At 39.5% G+C, this 19829-nt stretch overlaps 1 protein-coding gene across 2 annotated transcripts in view; it reads right to left on the reverse strand.

Moving 5' to 3' along the window:
* CORIN (corin, serine peptidase) overlaps window positions 1-19829 on the reverse strand; it is a 1415152-nt gene that overhangs the window by 86694 nt on the left and 1308629 nt on the right. For both annotated transcript variants that reach the window (XM_044061411.1, XM_044061410.1), the window contains 2 exons: window positions 19397-19519; window positions 3565-3614 (listed from right to left, as the gene is read on the reverse strand). In XM_044061411.1, the coding sequence (XP_043917346.1) occupies window positions 3565-3614; window positions 19397-19519 (173 nt within the window). The remainder of the gene's footprint in view (window positions 1-3564; window positions 3615-19396; window positions 19520-19829) is intronic.

Genomic DNA, 19829 nt, shown 5'->3' on the forward strand with positions numbered 1-19829 from the left:
AGGAAATTATTGATATTTTGTACTAACCTTTATGCTGTTAGCCTCACCACTTGTCTATCACTAATAAATGTATGAAACTCTCAAAATGCTGCCCTATTCCCTTAAGAAGGGATCTTATTTTCAGTTATTGCCACTTCTTACCATATGAAAGCTATTTTAAAGGCACATTTTTTTAGGAAAGAATGCTTTGTACAGCAATACTTCAGACAGTTCTAAACAATTATTTATTGTTTGAACTACACATTTTCTGACAGATGCTCCAAAAATGTACTGACTTAAGTATAGTGAGTATGCCTAGCTACACCCCTGCTCTGCCAGTAGGAGGTGCTTTATAGTATAATAAAGCACATTACTTTGGTCCTTGAGGATTAGTAGAAGCTGCAGAGCTGATGTCAGAGCCTAATTTTCATAAATGGCTACTGCAATATTTCAGTTTCTCTTCAGCATGCAGTTATAACAAATCTGAACCTGCCTTCCATTTGAAGAATTCCTTTCAGTCTTCACTGAAATTAGATGGGCACCGTTATGACTGCAAATCCATTCACTCATATCCCACTCAGTGTCTAAGCAACTATCTTGTATAAGTGCCTGATGAAATGAGATTAATCCTTCATAACTGTAAGGTTGTTACTGTATGTTAATTCTGCTAATGGAAATCAACTTAATTTTTCATATAATACTGCCAATATCAAAACAACATCAGGGATCTGTATCTCTGTTAAACTACAATTAAGTAAATATTAAGTTGTAAATCACACATGTACGTAATCAAATAATCATGAAGGTGCACATACACCTAAAAGGTTGGGTCCACACCTCTCAACTGTCCAGATTTTCACAGAACGTCCAGATTTTTGCCTCATATTTTTGGTCTGTTCCTCATAAAATTTGTGGTTTTCTGACAGATCACTGGGAGGATCTGAGGACTGAAGTCACCAAATAATGACATGCATTTTAGTTTAAAATCCTTCAGAAAATGTAGCAATATTAGTAATTAGAGCAAAATTTAAAATAACTCTCTATTTTTGGACCTTTGACCACCAATTTTGTCAGGTTTTGTCCAGGATTCTTATAATAACCACAATAAACCAGGCATCCACCAGAGCTGCTGTTCTTAAAATTTTATTACTAAAGCAAAAGATAAGCGCTTTCATCCACAAACCGTTTATAATATAATAATTGTGTGTAGTACATGTGGTCAGAGAGGACTCCCTCATGCTCACAGTCCACCAACACAAGGTTGGCGTAACTGTTAGTGCAGGGAGTCCCCATTTCAACTCCCACTTTCTGCCTATCCCTGCCTATTATAAACTGTGGATAACATTTTTATTTTATGGGAGGGACTAGAAGCAGACCTCTTGAAGTTTGTACAATATCTGGAATCTTCCACTGATTGTTTTAAATTTGTTTTGAATCATTCACGTACCATCACAGATCTTTTGGATACAAGGATTGTGCTGCCTGATGGTATTATTAGTAGCTCTCTATACAGAAAATCCTGTAGAAAGAATGCTTACTTGCATTATAATAGCACGTATCCTAGACATGTTTTTAAGAACATTACTAAGGGCCAGTACCTTAGAATGTCTCGTTTGCACACTAGTGATGATGCATGCAATGAAGCTATATCCAATCTGAGTAATGATTTCTTGGCTAGGGGCTATAAGGAACATGTTTTGAATGATACCCGTAGTGATGTTGTCTCTGAGGCTTAATAAGGGTAAACCATTTTTTAATTGTTTGTATGTACCTAAGTCTAATGTTAATATAACTGGGAACAATGTTAGATTGACTTTAACCTATGGGAATAACATGCAGCAGGTTTGCAATGTAGTTAATAAATTTTGGCCGATACTTCTTTCGGATGATAAGATCAAGGCAATTGTGGGAGATAAACCTAGATATACCTTTAAAAATAATTAATCAGTCAAGCTGCAGCTCTGTTGTAAATCTACGACTACATCTTCTTCTTTAGTATCTGATCGTAAAGGTACTTTTCCTCATAGATCTTGCAAATCCTGCTGTCATATTTCATTTACAACTGTTTTCAACATCCTTATAATGACTTTTTCTTTACACCTAGGTTTTATGCAGACTGTAGATCTCAGGGCTTGATTTATTTAGCCAAGTGTAGAAACTGTACCTTATTTTATGTGGGAAAACAGAATGTTGAAAGAAAGGATTTTACAGCATCTAGGTGACATTAGACGTAAAAATGTACTTAATGCTTTGGCTAAGTATGTCTCTGTACTACCCGGACATAGCTTTGAATTTATTGTTTTACAACTTGTACATATGAATAAAAAGGGGGGGTGATTAAAACAACAAACTTGAAACTGCAGAGACTAAATGGATAGTTAAGCTGCAGGTAGATAAGCTGCCTGGTAACAATGCATCTGTACCTTTAAAACCCATCCTTAAGAGATGTAGTATACGTCAGTAATTAAATGGTTTTGGTAATTGGCTGCCCATTGCATGTTTTTACTATTTAATGGTTTGGATTTATTTTAAGTTTGTGGATCTGATGAAGCACACTATGTGTGAAAGTGCTTATCCTTTGCTTTAGTAATAAAATTTTAAGAACAGCAGCTCTGGTGGATGCCTGGTTTATCGTGGTTATTGTATTATATTTTTACTGGGCAACTTTGACTTATTCTGGATACATTTTTCTCCTTTAGGTTTCTTACACTAAGATGTTGAGAGTTATATGGCTGGGCCATATAAGACCATTGGCAATCAACTATTGATCAATACTGCCCCAACCTATCTAGAATTACTTCTTGTATAATTCTCCTTTCTGTAGCAGGATATCTGTCAGGTGGTACGATGGTACAGAGGCTAGTCACTGCTGTGTCAGAGTGTTTGGATCTGTGATTCAGTTTCTTGCTGAGATGCCTTAGGTACAGATTCTGCGTGTTTTCTCTATGAGTACTTGGGTTTTTGCTTGGACTTTTACTGAGGCCTCCCACATCCCAAGCACTTGGCAATAGAGAAAATGGCAAGCCTCTCTGAAGTGCCGATAGTGTGTGTGTGTGTGTGTGTGTGTGTGTGTGTGTGTGTGTGTGTGTGTGTGTGTGTGTGTGTGTGTGTGTGTGTGTGTGTGTGTGTGTGTGTGTCGTGTACGTGTGCGTGTGTGTGTCTCTACTTGCACCAGTTGAAGGATAGGTTATGCCTCACCCATGACCCTGAATAGGATAACGCTAGTACTGGAAAATGAATCCTAAAGGAGAAGACATCTGCTAGCTCTAGCTGGACTATAACTAAAACCTATTAACATTTTATGTTTTCCCATGCAATTAGCTTTGTATGGAGCAGAAAATCATCTTGACAAGAGTCTAGCCATTCATCTAATCAACAAATTTAATGGATAAATAACAAACCCAGCTGAAGCAGCAAACTGTGTAAGCCATCAACTCAAAATTAGGTCTATTTCAGAAAAACAATTGTATGCACACAAATAAGACACTTATAAAAATCTGCCTCAGTGCTGATGGTATATTTGACTTTCTTTTATTAATCTCATTTAGACCAAGAAAGACAGCTATTGTTACCGGAAAATCTTACCTTCTTTGTTGCAGAGGAGGGACACTCTACTCTTGCTTCGACAAGGCTGTCTGGAATTTCAGAAAATAAGACAATTAATATGAACTGTAGTCTTGTCAAGTGCTGCGCATGCCATAACGATGTCTCTAAGAGCACAGAATATGTAGACCAAGTATACGACTGTAAAATACTGTAATGCCCTTGAATTTAACCTCGGCTTTTCAGTAAAACAGCAACAGAGCTATAAAATGGGAAGGTGGCCAAATGTGGATGGATTCTAAGATAAAGTTTTGACTTTCACAGGCTTGGCTGGTGTTGCACAGTGAATTAAATCTTCATACTATTATACTCTCCATTTCAAGATTTCCCTTTATCCCTTTAAGTGTTACATTTGGATGGGAATGGATCAGAAATTACAAAACAGGATTCTGCATAAAACCTTTTCTGATTTTTGCAGCAGAACTGTTATACAACTGGCAAGTCATAAATCAGCAATGTGACTGCAGCAGACAGTTGAAAATAATTCCAAACTTTAAAGTCTATTTTTAAATTTTTATAATGCAGTATGTGTGTATGTGTGTGTGTGTGTGTGTGTGTGTGTGTGTGTGTGTGTGTATGTGTGTGTGTGTGTTTGTGGGTAAAATTTCTCTGTCGCTGCATGTGTGTGTGTGTGTGTGTGTGTGTGTGTGTGTGTGTGTGTGTGTGTGTGTGTGCATGTGCATGTGCGTGTTTGTGTGTGTAGGGGATGTTACCCCTATACAGCCATTACCTCTTGAATCTTTAGCTGTTAAAAGGTAAAAAAAAGATTGTCCCCTTGCAATTACTGCATATTTACAGCTAAGATTAGTTTATTTATTAAACTGTTAAATGTTAATGACACATATACGATTTCATGATGTCATACAAAACCATCGTCCTTAGCGATCTGTCTCAGCCTGAATCAGCAATGTAAGATTTCAGTACATTGCAGAGGTAATAATTTCATGGACGTGATTAAAATAAAGAGCCTTGCAGACACAGGAAGGATAGCAGTATTCCATACAACTTCTAGCTCCGGAAGCTTAAGCCTTATCACAGTCAACAAATGTAAATGGAAGATGCCCTCACTCTTTAATTTTATAATTTACACAAAGGGCATATACGTGGTACTTCCTTTGACTGCTCTGCACAAAGGCCGTGATACTGCTTAATCTCTAAACTGAGACAAGAACTTCCCATCTATTCTGTTCTCATAACTACCAAGAACAAAAAAGTTTAAAATGACATAACTTCCAACAGTAACTCAGTATAACTCAATATTTATTGCCCTTGTGGCCTGGCACTGCCTCCATGGAGGTTCAACTGTTCAAAGATGTGTTGTTTATTTTAATCTTCCCAAATGTCTTTTGAATCACACAAGGAAAGAACGGATCTTAATTTTTTTACATATATCTCAGCATAATGGCCAGCACCCTTATCAATAAAAACTCAAAGTTCACACAAACTCAGAGAAGAGGGAAAGTTGGGAAGCAAAAGTAAAACTCAGCTTTCCCCTTTTCCCTTATTCCACAACATAGTTAATGTATGACTTGTACAGCTCCAATGCAGTGAAATGTTAGCTGCAAGAGATTTGTCACATTCCTGTTTCAATACTCAAGACACTTGTTGCACTGGGCCATGATCACGTGCAGGTTTGCATACGAAAGGTGCAATGAGTATTCTGTAAGTATTCTGTAAGAAGCAGATTGCTATACCTTTAGTGATATAAAATTCAAGGAAGGATAGGAAATGGTATTAAAATTGCTTCTTTGAGCACATATGAATAATGTTTGATCATAAGAATGTGGTCTATCTGTACATGTCTTTATGTTACCTCATACTGCAGTCAGTATACTAATTACACTGGAAGTTAAAATGAAACCAAACAAAAGTACAACACATGGCTCATTTCTGACTTCTGCTGACATTCTTCCCTGCCTTCTTTCTGTATAATTCATGGAATGCAAACTCCACTCCTGGCATTTTCACAGCAGTGGTGTTGACAGTCTACAGTACATATTCAGTTGACAATGTGGGAAAGGCATGCACTGATCATGGCTGACTGGGTACAAATATTAGGCAAGAAAGAAAAAATCCACTGAGTCACTGTACATAATAAATTACTTAGGCTCAGTTTTAACTTGTTACAAATTTGCCTTGGTTAGGCACATCTTGGGGAGAAAGAACCTACATTTATAAAATTAAATATTTTTGGAGGTTGGCTTTGGCCCTGTCACACCCCAGGGAACATGTCAAATTTTCAGTGGAAATCAGAGTGAAGGTGAGATGTTCGAGGCCAACTCACTGTAACTACTATGGTGATTATGGAGTATTCATCTTTATCCATTGTTTTGCGGCCTCAGAGTTAGTATCTTTAAGTTTGGATGTGTATGGGGCTTACTCCCCACATTAGGAGGTACAAAGGGGGTGAGGCCTTGTTTCCTGCAAAAAAAAAAAAATAAATACTTCTTCGAGGTTCAATTGATTCAGCCATTAGGGAAATTTGCATCAGGGTTTCAACATGAAGCCATTACATATTAAAAAATAACTCTGAGGTTGCACAGCTGTGGAGGAAAGGGTCTCATTCTCAATGAATTGTGTCTTAATCAAATAAACGAATTAGATGTTTCCGACTGTGTGAAATTGCACTTCCACAGGGGAAATGGGGTCATTGTCAATTAGCTGCATCTCAACATGATGAGCTTCTGATAAGTTAAATTGTTCTGGTTGTTTAACCACAACGTGCACCATGTTAATCTGAATGTGTAAAAAATTTTGTAAACTGAACTCAAGGTGTGCCACAGTACTAGCTGTGAACCTGTAGACATTATTACTTCAGCTTTATTATGAAGACAATGTAATCAGAGTTACTCTTGCAACAGAAAAAAGGTTTCAAATTTAGAGTCTACTAAGATGAGACTCATGTTGCAACTGGGGGTGTAAGATGGAACAGCAGAAAAACGGAAGTTGAATTGCAATTATTTTAAAAAGCTAGCTATCTGTTCTTGAAACCATCAAAGAAAATAAATATGAAAAAAGTTCAGAACATGTAATTTCACTGAGGCCATGGGATAAATTAAGTGGAACTGGATTAGATACATCGAGAGGAAAAGAGCTCAGAAATAGTGTTTTCAGATACTGAAGTATTACAGAAGAAAGCATGAACCATAAATCCTCTGAATCAAGAGTTCACGAGTCTATATTTGCTTCCTACGTTTGAAGGCATATACAGTATGCTTACATAAGAAAGATGAGCAAGGAATCAGAGATTTTTAAAAGAGGTCACAAGTCCTTCCTCCATGCTGCATAGAGGATGAAATAAGGAAAGGAAGCTATTTATAACCTGTATGAAGGGCAGTTATTTTTGACTGGTGTTTTGTGGGATATCTCAGGTGACTGGAGGTAGAGGTCTGACTCTGTTGGCCAAAGTTCAACTACCAACTCAGGTGCTGGAGGAGCCAGGTAGGGGGGTTGGTAGGTGTGGCCTTGCCAGTTTGCCCACTCCAGGAATGACGAGGGAGTTCTTGTCTGCAATTCGACATGCTTACAATGATTGTGACAGTGCCAGAATCCCAAAGCAGATTGCCATTAGTATATTGGATTTTGGGGTGGGGGGGCTAACTGATGTTACATCAAGTGATGTGCATAATCGTAACCTGCCCATTTAGTGCATACAAAAGAAATCCCATGGCATGAATGACAGTGTAAGTGACACTGCCAGATGCTTCATGCCACCTCTCTTTCCCAGCCCACCACTAATGCAGGCACAGTCCTGGGGGATAGTACTGTTGACAGTAAATGGAAAACTTGTACAGCTAAATAGCTGAAGGTCAGTTGCAGTTGTTACTTTATTACAAAGCCGAGATCAAGCATCATAATACTACAAGAAACGTGTGGGTCTGTTAAAGAGGATAAAAAACTCTTAAGATTGTGGTTTTCAGAGGTTTTACAAGGGAGAGGAGTAGCCATTTTGATTTGGTAGGGGACTCATTCAAATCTTATGGTATGTTAACAGACAAAGTAGGAAGATTCATAGCATTTACGGGCTGGTGTGGAACAAATAGATTCACCCTATTTAGTGTTTATAACCCTCCAGGTACATCCACTGTAGAAGTGACTACTTTTTACAAGGAACTGGTAAGCCTTTAGGGATGGAATTGCCATACTTGCTGGTGACTGGAATCCTGTATAAATTATCAGTGAAGTCCAGCACTGGTTGGTCTTTCCACCCTCCCACAGTTGCACCACTAATCACACTGGCCAGTTTGTTGTGTTAGAGGCAGAGATTTTTATACTGCATCATCTTGCTTTTATACAGCTCTTTTAAGGAAGTGGTTTATACTGATAATTACTCTGACATGAAGCTCTGGTAGAATAACATGCATCTTAGAGACCTTAATATTCATGTTTGTAAATTCACAACTGAATAAAACTTAAAACATTGAATAAAACAACAGGTGATGTTTTTTTTTTTGCTTTGAACTCTAGATGTCAGCATTGCAAAGTACTGCAACTGCATGCGTCAGCATTCTGACAGTTTTATGCTATCTATGCATCCTGCATATCTGACCAGAACATTCTGGAAACCCTGAGAAGTAAACTAATTATTTCAGCCAAAAGGAGGCCAATGCTTAAGCTTTGTACATAATGCATTTAACTGCAGATGATCTAAATTTTGTAATCAAGCATTTCTTGTCATCTATTTTGTTGCATGGAGTTTGCGGACAGAAATAATTAGAGTATAGGTTTTAATAATTACAGAAGGATAAATAATGCAATAGAGCATATTATTGCATAAAGAATAGCAAGACCTTTGAAATGGAGAGTACAGTTACTGTGAAATTAACATAGCTTTGGTTAAGTATATGAAAGCATTCACTGGAAATTTAGGCAGTAAATACTTAAAGCTCTACAGTTATTTTTATAATGTAGACAACATAAAAGGGCAGCCATCAGCATGATATGCTGAAAATCAAAGACTACACTAGTTTTATAGAAAATGAAATATAAAAAATACACAACCAGATAACAGAATGCAATTATTAACAAGGAAAAAATGAATCACTGTAAAAGCTAAAGCTGCTGTGTGCATGTTTCCTGACAATTAGTATTTTATACACTATATTATGAGTAACAATATATGAAATAAAAGAACTGAAATTATGCAGAAATCCAGTTATAGTTATAAAAGTAATATATTCCACCAATTATGATTCTATTCAGTTTAGGCAAAAGGTGTAATTAAACTACACATTGTGAAATAACACACCCTTAGGGATGCATCACATTGAAAAGTATCATAACTTCTTGAAAAAATATAGGTTAAACTTTATTTTTTTATAATAAAGTGGTGTTGGATTCATAGACATTGTGCTCAGTGCTCAGTGCACAGGGAAAATACTCCAGGAAATTCACAGAGAAGCTGTATGTGGCTTAGAAAAAAGATGCACCTAGGCTGGATCCAATCTGTGTTAAAGCAAAACACATCCACCTTTATTGCTCTGAACACATGGAAATGAGCCACAGGTGTATGAACAGCTCTGGTAATGTAATTCAGAGACAGCCATTCTGAGCAGTGAAGCCATCAACTGAGTCAACATTACAGTGCACTTGAAGTTGTGTATCCACAGAAGGCATAATTCACAACCAAGGTACTTGAATCCACATGGACTGGAAGCTGTGTATCAACAGATGGTTTGATTCACAGCCAGGTCACTTGAATCCACACACTGGAAGCTGTGTATCAGCAGACAGCATGACTCACAGATAGGGGACTTTAATACACATGCACTGGAAGCTGGGTACTGAAGATGGCATGATTCACAGTCGGGGCACTTGAATCCACACACCACTTCACATTTCAGCAGTTCTCAAACTACAGGACACCTCCCCAAAACAGCAACGTCAGCAGACAGACAATCAAATACAGAGTTGAACTTTTTCTACAGCTCACTATCATTGTTGGAGTAACACAGATACTATGTGGTTGCTCTGATATACAGCTGTGGATTGAACTTACCCCAACAAAGCCCACAAGTACGTTCACCTTGGTCACAGAAAACCAGTATATAATTAAATGGAAATAATGCCTTCTACAAAGAAATGTGGAATGAGCTGCACACAGGCTCAAAATTTCATGAACTGTTTGGTCCATTCTTCTCTACAGGTACACAACTTTCTCCACATCAGTGGGCAGGAAAACATTGCATAAAACATAAACACAAAAACACACATTTGTGTTTATGCATATGTGATGTCTGATTCCCAAAGTCTTTTTTGCCATGCTCACTGCATTTCAGTTGTGGTGGAACTGAGGTTGTTATGCTGTGCAACAGGAAATTTTTACTATGTTCTCAATGCAGTGTGTTTTTCTCAAGTGAGCAGAATGCCACACTGTGCACCCCGTTTCAAGTGCTGACTCCTCATGATTGCTGGCATTGTGACTCACATATTCATTGCTGATCACACAGAGGCATCCAAACACTAAACAGCAAAAATCATTTAGGAACAACTTGCCACTAGCACTCTGGAACACACCACACAATCAAACCCATCCAAGTGTGGGGCTTTGCCTCCCACAACCCCCAAACCCCCCTAACTGAATGTACCAACTCTGAGATCACACTACAATGGGGAAAAGGGCAAGGTTGTGGTCATGGCCAAGTGCTCCCTAACCCTGGGAAAAAGTCTGAGATTTTCTGAAATGATTTTCACTGCTTAGTGTTTGATGAATACGTATTTCGATTAAATGATATAGACCCATGTGTGTGTATGTGTGAGTGTGTGAGTGTGTGTGTGTGTGTGTGTGTGTGTGTGTGTGTGTGTGTGTGTGTGTGTGTGTGTGTGTGTGTGTGTGTGTGTAGGTAATGTGTCTTGCTGTTGCACTTCTGATCACTCTAAAGAAAAATACAGAATATTTTGCTTTCTTGGCCACAAAAGCTTGCAGCACTGCTTTGTCATGTCTTCTTACAGAAGTGTTTTCTCTGTGTTATTATAAGGTGCAGAGACTCCTGTGCTGTGCACCATGCCTTATGTTATTACGGATGTGATGGAGGACCATTTTTGTGAGCACTTTTTGCAATATTGGAGTATACAGCATACCAAGCATGCTCAGGATATCGCATATTTCCAGCACCAGTGAATGAATCACATTTTGTCCCATGCATGATTTTGTTTATGAAATGCATGCATTATCACTCAAAGAAATTTTTATTAACATTTTTTCCATATCTTCAAATAGATTGAACCATAAATAGTGAAGCATAAAATAATAGAATCAACTTGTCAACTATTTACAAAAGAAACTATATACAATTGCCTAAGTATACAAGCATTACATGCATTATCCAGTTACAAAGGCTGCATCCACTCCACATCTTATATAGGTTCATAGGTGTGCACTAGGCTAATGGCCCTGGAGCCTTTACAAGCCTAGCCCATAGGATTACCCTGGCATCGTGCCTCCCGACCTTAGTTCCCAGTGCCTCTGTCGAGTAGAGCCACTGGAGTGATCCCCGGGGTGAATTTTCTATTTCCCATCCACTCATCAAGATTTCTGTTGAAGAGGGCCAGTGAAGTGCTCCGCTTGACATGTATGGGAAGTCTATTCCATAGCATGAGCAGTCTCTGGGTTATGAACCTGTCCCTTCAGCTTGTTCTGTTGATTGTGGTAATGAGGTTGAGGTCTCTGGAGCGTGTGGTGTGGAGGGATTGGGATTTCTTTAGATGTAGCATTTCAGAGCTGGGTCAGACATGGCTTTGTAAGTCAAGCAGAGATAGTGAGGTACATGCTAAATGGGGCATTGTACTTGATGATTGGCCTGAGGAAAGAGTAGAGGGAGACAATGGCCTCTTTCTTCCTGGATACAAAACCCTTAGTAATGAGATGTGCCACATAGAATAACTTTCTGACCACAGTGGCAATGTGGTGGTCAAAAGAGAGGTTGTTGTCAACCTGTGTTGCCAAATCTCTTATAATGCCGTCTGTGTTCAGTGGACTACCATCGATGTGGTAATTCATAAGAACTGGGTTTTTCTCAAAGGGGATGACGACACATTTTATGGCATTGAGCTTAAGGCCATGGTTCTTACACCAGTTGTTGGTCTCAGTGAGGCCTTTCTGTAGGTTGTCAACATCAATTGGGGAGTTAATAATAGCTCCCAACTTGCAATCATCTGTGAACTCTGTCAGTCAGAATCCCTTTGTGTTGGCCTGGATTCAGTGAAGTAGATACCAAACAAGAGAGGACCTAGGACCGAACCCTGTGGGACTCCATTTCTGACTGGTCGACAGTCTGACTTGGAGTCAGCTACTTTCGCACTGTGGGTTCTATCTGTGAGCCAGTTTGCAATCCACCTAGTGATATAGGGGTTGATGCCTAGCTTAGTGAGTTTTTCTATGATTCCTGAGTGGGGAATAGTATCAAAGGCCTTGGCCAGATCAAGGTAGGCTGTATGAACCAGCTTGCCTTCATCCACAGCTCTGGTGACTGACTCAAAGAAGTTGACCAGGTTGAGCAGGCATGATCTACCCTTCACAAAACCAAACTGTGAGGGATCCAGAGTTTGGAGATTCCCTATATCCTTGTTTATTAAGTTCATGACAATGCGTTCTGTAGCTTTGCATATCAGACTCATCAGGCTAATGGGGCAATAGTTCCCAGAGTCTGTAGTTGCTCCTCCTTTGTGGAGAGGGAAGACTGTAGCAGTGCACCATTTGGTAGGGACAAAGCCTGAGGTGAGGCTGTGATTGAACAGGGCACACAGGTGACGTGCCAGTTCACTCTGTAGTTCAAGTAGAATACAGCCAGGGATATTGTCAGGTCCTCTAGAAGCTGTATTCCTGGCCTTGGACAGTGCTGTTTTAACCTGTGCAGCAGTAATACTGGGTGCTTGGCAATCTACTGGCATTGTGATTCGTCCTTGTGGGGGGTAAAGTTGGCACTGAATCTGTCAGCCAGTAAATTGGCAATATCTTTTGGCTCGGTATAGGAGGTACCATTGTGCAGTAGCTCATAGCAAATCTGGGTATTGCCATGGAGATTCTTTACATAACTATAAAGGCCTTGTAGTTGTCTTTACTATCTGCTGCAATTCTGTTTTCATAGCTAGTTTTAGAGGATTTGATGAGGGATCTCAACCTTTTGCTGAGGCTGATAAGGGAGTCTTTCCAGTCTTGGAACTTCACCTTATTCTGCATCAGTTTCCTCCTCCTGTTGTAGAGATTGTTTATGGCAGGGGACCACCAGATTGGCTTCCTTTTTTTTTTTTTGAGGAGAGCATCTTGGTTCTATTGGGTATGGCGAGATCCATGCATCTGTGGATGTGTTTGTACAGTGCATTGATGTATGATTCAGTGGTCATGCAACTATTCTCCATTTGCATGGATACCGTGAAGTTAGCCACCTCTGTTTTTAGGAGCCCAAAGCTTTGGAGAAGTTTTTCATGGTGGTTACCTTTGCAGGAGGGTGGGAGGGATGTGGATTTCCAAGGTGATTTGTTTGTGGTCAGATCTAACCAGGGAAGAGTTGACTATTGGTGTAGAGCAATGGTCGCCCATGTTAGTAATGACCAGGTCAAGGATGTTGCTACCTCTAGTGGGGGTAAGAACAAGCTGGTCCAGGGCATTGGAATTAATGAATTCCAGGAAATGTTGGACATGTTTATTGGTACACGAGTAGTTTTCCCAGTTAATGGAGGGGTAGTTGAAGTCACCCAGTATAAGAGTGTTAGGTTGGACCCTAATATTCTCCAGGGTGCTTAGGTTGGACCCTAGTATTCTCCAGGGTGCTTAGGAAAGTGGAGTGTGAGTCTTGGGACATGGTTGGGGACCTATAGCAGGCTACGTCCTGAATCGCTGTCTTGCCCAGTGTTAGCTGCACCTGAAGTATCTCTGATGCATTATGTTGGGCTACCAGTCTGGAGGTGTGCACATCCTTTATGAATATGGAAACACCACCACCTTTCGAGCTTTGGTCCAGGTTCTGGGGCTGAAAGGTGTGGAATGAGTTATAGCCTGGTAGTGCAGGGATGCTTTCTACTGCCTTGAACCAGGTCTCTGTTACAGCATAAATGTTGATGTTCTCCATTTTAAGGAGTGCTTCGAGTGAGTGCATTTTGAGATTTATACTTCTAGCATTGAGCTGCATGACCTTCAGATTACATTTGTTTGTAGCTGTTACAGTGGTAATTTGGCCTTTGGAACACTGCCTAAAAAAGGCACTATAGGGGCGGCAAGAGCCTTGCCCAGTATCCGGAAGCCCAGGGATAACAGATGCAAGCCATCTCTGGCAAAGCATTGAGGTCTGTCAATCATGTCATCCCAGGCAGACAGATACTGGATCCCATTAGGATGACACCAGAAACTTAGCCAATTGTTGAAATCAATAATTTTCTACTTATACTGTGGTATCATTCTGGGTGATGGTAGGAAGCTGCTCAGGGCTAGGGTCATGCCCACCTGGGCTATATAATTCGAGAACTTCTCTATGTCTCTTTTCATGTAGTCCATGGAGATATGTCTCAGGTCATTCACACCCACATGTACAATGACAGAGTCATATTTGTACCTGTTGTTGAGGGACCTGAGTGTGTGCATTATGTGGTGGATCCTGGCACCTGACAGGCACCTGACTGTTACTTTCTCCTTATTCAACCTGTGAGAGGGACATCAGTGTGCCTCACTATCGAGTCTCCTATGACTAGTGTGTTGGGCATGCTGTTTTGCCATAGGGGCTTTGGTTGAGTGCCAACTGTTTAGGAGAGTTACTTGTCTCATGATTAGTGTTGTGTTGTGGTGGTCAAGTGTGTTTCTGCCTTGGAGGTCTCTGCTGTTTGTGTAGATTTTTATTGAGAGCCTCCGCGAATGTGGGTGTGTGGTTTATGTTTTTTATGTGAAGGCAGTGCTGGTGTGTGTTCTGGAGGGCTATGTTTTCAATGTGGTGTGGTGCAAAGTGTTGACCATCTCCTCTTGATCAGCTATTCCGGACTTGACTGGAGACTGCATGGCTTCCAATTTGGATATATAAGTGCATCTTTTGCAAGTCTGTGTGTTGGGAGGTAAGAGGAGAGGGTTGTCAGTGTACATGAGGCCTCAGGATTCCCAAGTTCACCAGGTTAATAGGAGAAAGCACAGGGAACTGACCTTTAGACATGCCTGGTGGGGTGGGCATTAATAATGGGTCTATATTATAATCTCGAAAAAATAAAACCGTGAACCCTCATATGAGTGAAAATGGAAAACACCGAACTCCTTATTAGGGGCTTCACCCCCCCTGCTAACTATATAGTCCAACTCTGAGATCGTACCACGGTGAGGAAAGAGCAAATATACCAATCCCCACTGTAATGCGATCCCAAAACACCCCCTTCGATGTCCACTGTTTTCGCTCATATGAGCGTTCGCGGTTTAGTCCGTTCGAGATTCTGATATAGACCCATTAATAATAAGTACTGGAGCTATTTCCATGTAGAATGTTTAGTGCTGGTAGCATTTTTGCGTGCTACAATAATTGCTACAAGAAGTCTGGTAAAGTGCTAGACTAATTAGCTAGTAAAAGTGCAGGAGAGGAGAGAACTAGCAGATCTAAGGGAAAAATTGAAGAGCAGACTTTTTGCTACCATTCAGAAGCTTACAAACAGTCCTGGATACATAAAAGCTGTAGGCTAGATAGGCTACCTAGTGTTAACCACTCCCACTGATAAGCTAGAAGGCTTCCCTCCGACACAAAAAGGCTTGGGGGCTCAGAAGATTACAGCCTTGGATACAGCAAATCTGTATCTGGATTTGACTAGTTACAGAAAAGGCAGGAAACAAGCTCAAATGCAGGCTTTTAAACCAAAAAGTTGAAACAGATGGAAAAAACGGACTAAACAGCCAATAAACTACAATTTCTGGGCCAGAAACCACTCTTCTTGTGGTAGATAGGCTACCTAGTGCTTACCACTCCCACTGATAAGCTAGAAGGTTTCCCTCCAACACAGAAAGGCTTGGGAGGCTCAGAAGCTTACAAACAGGCCTGGATACAGCAAGTCTGCATCTGGACTAAACTAGTTACAGGGAAGGTGGGAAACAAGCACAAATGTGGGCTTTTAAACCAGAAAGTTGAAAGAGATGGAAAAACTGCCCAAAATGGTGAATAAACTGCAATGTCTGGGCCAGAAACCACTCCTCCTGTGGTAGACAGGCTACCTTGTGCTTACCACTCCCACTGACAAGCTAGAAGGCTACCCTCCAACACAGAAAGGTTTGGGGGGCTCAGAAGCTTACAAACAGTCCTGGAGATAGCAAATCTGTATCTTGACTAGACTAGTATGGTAGACCCTCCTGGTGAATCTCCTGGAAAGTCCCATTCTAGTAACTATGCTGTAGAATTATTGCAGATTTAAATTATTACCTTTGACATCTGGAGGAATAAAACTGTATAACCCCCCCCAATCATGTTTGTGTCTTTCGGCTTTTCCCGGTTAGGGGTCGCCACAACGAAACTCCGGTCCGCTAATGATTAGTAGTGGATTTTTACATACCGGGTTACCAGCCCTGATGCACAACCTTCAACGAAGGCACGCCCCATTCACATATGCCTCCACACAGAAGTCGCTCTAGCTGAGAATCGAATGGGACAACATCTTGCTATGAGGCGACAATGCTACCGCAGCACCACCACTGCGGTATAACCCCCCCAATCATAAAATTTCCAATTTTTAGTGTTACTGAAAGAATAATGTTTCTCTCATTCTATTTGACCTAGCTGTAAATATCCCTGACGTTGCACTGTATATACACTAAGTCTGATTAAATGAGTAAGTATGGTTATTACGTATATGTCTGGCCATTATTTCTGTATGCAGCACAGGCACTTCCACGTCATGCACATCGTATGCTGAATTTAAAAGCCTAGACATTCTATTAAACAAATGCAATCTTGTATCCTCTAATCACACTGAAGTAGTTCAAAGTTGGAAATACTTGGGTATTGCCTTTAATACTATCTATAGCTTATGGGACCAAGTTGACTTCACAAAGAGTTTAATAAAAAATGTACTAGGGGCCCACTATAGGATCAAATATTTTCTATTTCAACATTCCAAGCATTCCTTGTCAGAGACATTATTAATACCAAACCTGTTGTACAACAGAACTGTAATGGGTAACCTCAATAATTATGTGGTTAACAACTTACCACAAAATAGCCACATTTGCATCTGGTCTGCCTGCTTCCTGAAATCACTTTCTCTGCTGGGTTTAGGATGGATGGCTCTGGAAGCAAAGATTTAATATACCCAACGTATCTATAATAACAAATTACTGTAAGAAATACACAAAATAACTCTTTAACTGTACAGATTTTCACAGAATGCCCAGAATTTTGCCTCATATTTTTGGTCTGTTTCTTATACAATTTGTGTTTTTTTCTGGAAAATTACTGAGGATTGAAGCCACTAAGTAACGATACACATTTGAGTTTCAGAATTTGTATCTTTCAGAACTGCTAACACAAATCATATTATTGTAGCAAACTTCTAAATGTATAAGAACAATATTTAAAATCTTCTAAATTTATAAGAACAATATTTAAAATCTGTCCCTATTGTTGGGCCTTTGTACCCCCAATAGTTTAGGTTTTGTCCATATTTCTTGCTCTAAGAGGTTCTGAGGTATGAACATATCCTAAATGGTAAACTGATATATACCCAGCTGAAAGCCTGGATCGACAAACCTGGGTTTACATCAAATTTAAGTTTTACTTATTCTACCCTGGAATCTCTCTCTCATTCCCTAACCGTTCAAATAAAGTTCACCTTCACTTTAATATTTGGACTCCTTTTTTCTTTCCTTCTTGTGTTTAGTCACCATTTTACACACCCACTCGCACCTCACTCTCCTGTGCTTCACGCGTCGACTCCTCTTGGCTTTTACTTTGAGACTTTTTCCCATTCCTTCATTATAAAACTGCAATGTCATTTTTGTCTTCCATCCCATCAAGTTACAAACTTTTCTTGTGCATAGGAAATCCTTCCTTCATTACTGCTTGTTACTTTCACAGTTTAGATAAATATTGCCTTTACCTCACAGCGCATTCTTCATACTCTGTACATCTCCTTTATCTCCTTTCATTACCTACTTAGCCTCATTCTACCGCTGTTTATACTGTGCTCTGCCTTGTCTACTAAACAGCTCTGTAACTTTATCAACAAACTCCCTCTAATTTATTAATATATCTCCCTTAGTCTCATTTATTTTCTTACAACATATATGTAGTACATGGAGCGCGGTAATTTTGCTTCGATATTTGGTAAAAGACAAATCAGTTAAGCGATATTACAGTGCAAGACCCGACATTAACAAATGTTAAGCATTGCCTGCTTAACTTGTTTAGGTTGGGTCTCATACTAGGCAGTCAAATCTTTTACTGCTGACCATCAAAAGACAGTGGCAGAATGAAAAACAGATTTGTTTCTGCCTGCTGTCTGTACCCATAAAGTGTCCCTTTCTCTTATAAATTTAAAACGTAGCTAGTATAACAAGATGTGTGTTTCTGTAGGATATGAAGTCTAAAACTGAAATGTACGTCATTATGTAATGACTTCAACCCTCAGCGATTTGTTTGAAAAACCAAAGATCTTATGAGGAACAGTCCAAACACATGAGGCAAAAATCTATATATTCTGTAAAAATCTGGACATTTGAGAGTCATGGCAAGGTGTGTAAACATAAAAAGGACTGTGTTAAACTGTCTTTCTGACAGACTTCTCTAAGTGCTTTACTGCTTTGAAAGCCAGCAAAACACATAGCTTTTGTTTTCTGTAACTAGAAGTACACAGAACATAGAAAACTCCAGTCAGTACAAAGAATTATAACTGGGCCTCCGATCATAACCTTTAATTGTGTTTCCTCAACATACATGCCAAGATTTACCTCTTGAGCTTCACTATTGAGGGGAATGTCTTGGCATCCATGTTTCAAACACATAATAAATAGGTTAGGATCAGTGACCTGATCATAATCCTATATGTTAAAGCCTTTCTGCTCATTACATTGCTAATTATACTGTAACTATATATTTTCTAGTTCTGGTTTATGCTATGTCTTGCATTTTGCACTTCTATTGTTTCTCCATGCCAGTGGAGCATTCCTCCAAACAACAAGGGATATTGTTCTCTAGCTGCCTTTTATTGCAAATAAATGTTTTGGTTTGTTGGCAGTACCACTCCTGTTTTTCAAATATGCCTCTCAGACATAAGTCAAATCTGTATCCCCTTCACTATAACTGAGGCATTTCAATGCCATCCTTTAAGGACAAATGTTGAAACATCTTAGCCTAGCTAATATACACTTTCAAAAGTCAACACGGCACTGTGAATGACCCATAACTGCCTGTTGTGACAAAAGACAGCCATTTTAAAGAATCTTTATAGATCTGGCTGATGTTACATTGCTTGAAACCTTTACCATGGCAATAACAAGAATGCAATCTGTTTTCACTGAAGGCTTAGATTTTCTTAAATGACATGAAACCTTGAAATGGTAAATCGAAGTCTGATTACTACTTGGAAATGTTGCACAATGAAAAATGTGCAAAGTTTCATAGTTTCAGAATGCATGCCATTGAAGCAAGTATTTTTCTGGTCTAAAAACTGTCACTTTTACAAGGAGTTCACAGAAAAAGAAGAGAAGATGCTCAAAGTACTGTTTTCCTTCACTCTGTTATTCTTTCCTTAAAGAAAACTGTAAACACAGTAATTATTCTGTGAATTCTATGTAATAAACAACAAATGTACTTTTATTTCTGCGCATTCATCATATGACAAAAGAGCTTTATTTCATGTTTCTTACCCTCTTACTAAAGCTGCTTGCAGGGTGGATATATTTTTTCTCTTCCAGTTAGGCACCAGGTGTAACCATTTCCTTCGGTGGCTCTGGTTATACTCTTTCACAATTTCTGTCACCGGGGGACCCCTGCAACCAAATAAAAGAGAAGAAATGTAATTTAGTGCAAATGTGTTTCCTTGATGAAGTTTTGAATGCATCTTCAAATGTACGAGCAACCTGTTGTCATTTCCTGTAAGGTTCAGCATCTAAACAGAATTATGGAAAGAATAACACCATCTCTGAAACAAGTGTCCATAATGTATATCATTAAACTGTTTATCAGTGCTTCAGAAAATCCTGCCCGAATATCACAACAATATAAGTGCTTAGCCACAGAGACCTTCAAAACAACAGATTAGTAAATACAAATTAACAACATAAAATATGGGTCCCATGG

The sequence above is a fragment of the Protopterus annectens genome, chromosome 2.part0 (genome assembly GCF_019279795.1).
Source record: "Protopterus annectens isolate FY-2018-M chromosome 2.part0, PAN1.0, whole genome shotgun sequence".
Lineage (NCBI taxonomy): Eukaryota > Metazoa > Chordata > Ceratodontiformes > Protopteridae > Protopterus > Protopterus annectens.